This window comes from Penaeus chinensis, chromosome 17, assembly GCF_019202785.1.
Source record: "Penaeus chinensis breed Huanghai No. 1 chromosome 17, ASM1920278v2, whole genome shotgun sequence".
NCBI lineage: Eukaryota > Metazoa > Arthropoda > Malacostraca > Decapoda > Penaeidae > Penaeus > Penaeus chinensis.
Window position 1 is genome coordinate 4136170 of NC_061835.1, and position 5727 is coordinate 4141896.

The following is a 5727-nucleotide window of genomic DNA, read 5'->3' on the forward strand; positions in this document are numbered from 1 at the left end:
TGGGAATCCTGGAGGAAGCTCGAGTGCTGCCATGTCTCCATGCAGTGTGCAGCCCATGCCTAGATTCTCTTTTAGTGGGCACCACCCTTGCCTGTCCTACATGTCACACTGAGCTCAACCTTGACCAGCCACTGGACACATTAACCGCACCACCCTTTTTGCCATCGCTCCTTGACATTGTATCCACCGACGACGACCTCCCCACCAACTCTCCACCCACTAGTGTCAGTAAGCCCCCTGCACCCCACATCAACAACCGTGAGCAGCTGGCACCTCTCCCCCGTATACATAAGGAACTCTCAGGTGGTGTGCGTAGCAAGCTGTATCTCTGTGCAAGTTGTGATGACAGACAGGCAGCAACTTCACGCTGTCGAGACTGCAATGAAGCCCTCTGTGACTCCTGCGTTCGTGCTCACCAGAGAGTTCGGCTTACTAAAGATCATTTCATTGTGAGATTATCTGCTGAGGATGGTAATGGCCTCATAGGAGTTGGAGGTAATGGCAATGGGAGAGTCCCAGGCCACTCCCACTACCCTGAGGATAACTGCCACACCCCATTGAGTCTATCTTCACCACCACCTACATTATCCTCACATTCCTCACCTCATCCAACTGTCATGTACTGCAGCATTCATGAGGGCGAGGTACTACGACTCTTCTGTGACATGTGTAATGCTGCCATATGTCGGGAGTGTACACTGCGGGACCACCGTGGCCATTCCTTCATTTACCTTCAGGATGCTGCTGAGAATTCGAGATCTGTCACGATAAAGCTCCTAACAGATGCCAGGACTGGGATCCGCACCATTGAAGACAGCATTGGCGTGACAAAGCGCATGGTTGACCGAGTTGATCTACGTGCCCAAGCAGTTGCAAGTGATGTACGTTCCACCACGAGGAGACATATTTCTGCCCTAGAAGACCGTGAGCGAAAACTGCTGCATAAAGTCGAGAAAATCCGGCAAGTGAAAGGCAAAACACTACAGGATCAAATTGATGATTTAAGTTCTGCCTTAGCAAGGCTGACCCATACAGTAGATACTGTTGGCTCATCAGTGGACAGCGTTAATCACATAGAACTGATACAGATGCGTGATAAAATTCTTGCAGAAATGAATGAGTTGAGACAAGTAAAAGCTCATCTTAGCCCTCATGAAGATGATAACATAGTGTTTACCCCACCTGATGTCTCTTTGTATCAGGCCATTAATGCAATGGGTTTCATCTCCTCTTCTGGGTATGCACCAAATTCTGTGGCAGTGGGAAATGGCTTGAAACAAGCATTACGAGGGAAATTAGCCACTTTTTTAGTGCATGGGAAGGACCATCTTACAGATCAAAGGCTTGTAGGAGGTGATCAAGTTACAGTGACTGTGCATGGCCCTGATGGTTTGTCCTTCAAGGGTGATGTACAGGATCGTGGGAATGGTTCCTACTTAGTAAGTTACAGACCACAGGTAGAAGGGCAGCATATGATAGCAGTGCAGATGCGAGGTATACACATTCAGGGCTCACCTTTCACAGTACAAGTAAAGTCAGGAAGAAGTTATTCCAGTGTGGGACCTGTGTTATTAACTCTTGGAGGAGAGGGTGAAGGGGAAGGTCAGCTATGCCGACCCTGGGGTGTCTGTTGTGACAAGGATGGTTACATCATCATTGCTGACAGGAGCAATAATAGAGTGCAAGTTTTTAGTCCAGATGGCAGCTTCCATCACTCATTTGGAACAGCTGGTTCCCGTCCAGGACAGTTTGATAGGCCAGCTGGTGTAGCAGCAGATCACATGGGTCGCATCATTGTGGCTGATAAGGACAATCATCGTATCCAAGTGTTCACTTTTGATGGAACCTTCATTTTTAAATTTGGAGAAAAGGGAAGTAAAAATGGACAGTTTAACTATCCATGGGATGTCGCAGTTAATGCAGAAGGAAACATTGTTGTTTCGGATACCAGAAATCATCGAATACAACTATTCCGGGCAGATGGCACTTTCATCAACAAATATGGCTTTGAGGGTGCACTTTGGAAACACTTTGACTCTCCTCGTGGAGTTTGTTTCAATCATGAAGGTCACATAGTTGTCACAGACTTCAATAATCATCGTCTTTTGGTAATTCACCCAGATTTTCAGTCAGCAAGATTTCTTGGTAGTGAGGGCTCATCATCAGGCCAGTTTTTAAGGCCACAGGGAGTAGCAGTTGATCAGGAAGGACACATTATTGTGGCAGATTCTCGTAATCATCGTGTCCAAATATTTCAACCTAATGGTAATTTTCTCTGTAAATTTGGAATGCCAGGCTCTGGCCAAGGCCAGCTTGACCGTCCAAGTGGCATATGTGTGTCTCCAGATGGCTACATTATTGTGGTTGACTTTGGTAATAATCGGGTCCAAGTTTTCTGAAAGGCCTATTACCCATAATGTAGACTGTTATATTTGTGAATGTTTATATTTAATAGGTTCGAGTCAGTGTCAGTTGTAGCGAGGAATGACTTGTCTCGCCATAAGTGTCTTGCATACCAAGTACAAAGTACAAAAGTGATGAAACATCGTACAAATTTTACAGGTATGTTGGTGTGTCTCGACCCGCCATGGTAATAATAATAGTTCACTCAGTGTTTGGAGAGAGATACAGGGTATACTTTTAGTGTCAGAACCTTGAAACTGTTGTAAATACACATTCACAATTTTATTTGATGAACTCAGGAATGAAGTGCCCTCTTGGTAAAGAATGAAATGGACGAATGTGAAGATGTGTTGATGGGGAACCAATAAGATAAAGATAAGTGGTACCCTTAAAACAATAGGAATCATTTGCCATCAGAATTTATTGCACAATTTAGTAAGGAAATGCCTTTTTAATTAGAGAATTAGACAAAAGAGCCAAAGTAGGAAGCATTTATGCAATCTATATTATAGGTCATTTTCCAACAGGTGAATGATTGCTGCATGTTTTAATGATTGAAGCTCTTGTGGAGATTATGGAGGGGTAAAAGAGGCAATTTTAGAAGCTGGTTTTGTCTAGTAGGGAAATAGTCATATGGGCAGGACTTGCCTTATGATGATTAATATTTTCCTTGAAATGAAATGTAGAAGTGTGCCCATTGCCATTAGATGATGTAATTAGTTTTATGTAAAGATAACTGAAACTAGGTTATTCAAGTATTTGTAATAAAAGGAGAAGCTGTGGTGCTCACATTAGGTAAACTTGTTCCTTACCACAACTCTAGTTGTGGCTTATAGATTTTTACTGTTTTTCAAAGCATTAACTCAGGGATGCAGTTCATTGTTTGTCTTTAAAACATCATTCCACTTTTGGAGCCATAATGAGTGTGGAAGTTGAGTGATAGCAGAATAAATGTGGCTGTGAGAATGCAAGTTTAAACTATTAATTTTGTAATATTGCATAAATGTACAAATAAGCGTATGAAGAGGTGGTTGGGTGTGTGTGTGTGAGAAAGTTTGTTTTGAGGGCATGTACAATATGTATTTTTATACATGTTTTTTTTATGTGCATTTGTGCATGCTAATAGATTTAGATTTTGTTAACTTGCAGGTGACTTAATGTTTGTATACCTATTTGCATTGCAATTTGGGCCATACAAGTATTGGGTCAAGGTTTTGTCGCATAATGTGGAGTTCAATACTGACTGCTTGTCATGCATTAGATTTGTAAAGTAGCATTGGTATATGGACTGCAAAGAAAAGAAAAAGTAAATAATTATGAAAAAGTGAAAAGTAAAAAAAAAAAAAAAAAAAAAAAGAATTCTGTGTAATATACTAGTTAAAGATGGAACCTACTCGTATGTAGAGTTTTGGCAGAAGCAACTGCAGCCTTGACCCAGCAGATGGGCCCCTCAGGTGTTCCACAAGCTGTCAACTCCTCATGACTACCTCACTGTTAGACTTAAGGAACAAGTATTAATTTCTTGTTATGTTAATAACATATATAGCATATTTTAGCATGCAATCTGGTGCTGTCTGAGCACATTGGAGATGAAAATCTTTTAGGCTGTATAAATTTCGCCTAGCGTTAGTGGTAGGTTCCCTTTTAATATAATAAAAAAGAAACGGGTGTATCATGCAAAAATTATCAGTTTTAGGTTTTCAGTATAGGTTGTGTCACTGTGTGACTTTAATTGAGTTTAGTGCACAGCCAGCATGGCTTGCTAATGTTTGATAAGTGTTGTTGAGCTGATTAAACACTGTGGCATAAGAATTTTTCTAATGCAACCATTTTTTAAAGATTGTGGGTAAATCCTACTGCTCAGAAAGGTCAAATGGGTCCAAGTGAATGATGTGTTTGTTGATAGAAGCCCAACATATACATTAAATTCAAGAGCATAGGATAACCCCCTTTCACAGAGCCAATTTGTCTAGTTAATGATTAGGGATTGCTCTGTGTTGCCACTGGCCTAAGCAGCTGCTAGGCTAAGCTCTCTGTATAGTTCCTTGCATTATTGCAGGTCTAACACTACCTCAAGTAATCAACTAACTCAGGTATCTCTTCTGATGGTTAGACTATCAGCTTCAAGCGGGTAAATTCACGCTAAAAGAATTATGCTTTTAGAAATCTTGCTTAGAAAGCTGATCCGTATATTGAGAAATACGTTAAATACTATATGTACATCATATTACTTTATTCAAGATTAAGAAGTTTGGAAGGAGTTACATGCAGCTGACTCAGGACTTTCTTGTAGGTTTTGAACCTAAGTGGGTATACGTAATTCTTCCTTTGTCACGAAGCTTCCTGTTTTTTCTTTTTCATTATTCTTATTATTGATGTTGATTTTATAGTTATTATTATTATAAGTATTTTTACAACTACTATTATTTTTATTATTATTATTATCATTACTACTGCTACTACTACTTCTACTACTACCTTTACTACTACCTTTACTACTACTTCTACTACTACTATAACTACTACTTCTACTACTACTTCTACTACTACTTCTACTACTACTTCTACTACTACTTCTACTACTACTTCTACTAATACTACTACTACTACTTCTACTTCTACTTCTACTTCTACTACTACTACTTCTACTTCTACTTCTACTACTACTACTACTACTACTACTACTACTACTACTTCTACTTCTACTTCTACTTCTACTACTACTACTACTACTTCTACTACTTCTACTACTTCTACTTCTTCTACTTCTTCTACTTCTTCTACTTCTTCTACTTCTTCTACTTCTTCTACTTCTACTACCACCACCACCACCACTACCACTACTACCACTACTACTACTACTACTACTACTACTACTACCACTACTACTACCACTACTACTACCACTACTACTACCACTACTACTACCACTACTACTACCACTACTACTACCACTACTACTACCACTACTACTACCACTACTACTACCACTACTACTACCACTACTACTACCACTACTACTACCACTACTGCTACCACTACTGCTACCACTACTGCTACCACTACTGCTACCACTACTGCTACCACTACTGCTACCACGACTACTACCACGACTACTACCACGACTACTACCACGACTACTACCACGACTACTACCACGACTACTACCACTACTACTACTACTACTACTACTACTACTACTACTACTACTATTACTACTACTACTACCACCACTACTACTACTACTACTACCACCACTACTACTACTACTACTACCACCACTACTACTACTACTACTACCACCACTACTACTACTACTACTAC

The 5727-nt window shown here is 40.4% G+C and overlaps 1 protein-coding gene across 1 annotated transcript in view; it reads left to right on the forward strand.

Moving 5' to 3' along the window:
* The window catches only part of LOC125034112 (E3 ubiquitin-protein ligase TRIM71-like), a 5068-nt gene extending 204 nt beyond the window's left edge, over positions 1 to 4864 (forward strand). The window contains exon 1 of the mRNA XM_047625752.1: positions 1 to 4864. This exon is cut by the window's left edge and continues 204 nt beyond it. Within this exon, the coding sequence (XP_047481708.1) occupies positions 1 to 2399 (2399 nt within the window). The 3' untranslated portion in view covers positions 2400 to 4864.
* The last annotated feature ends 863 nt before the right edge of the window (positions 4865 to 5727 follow it).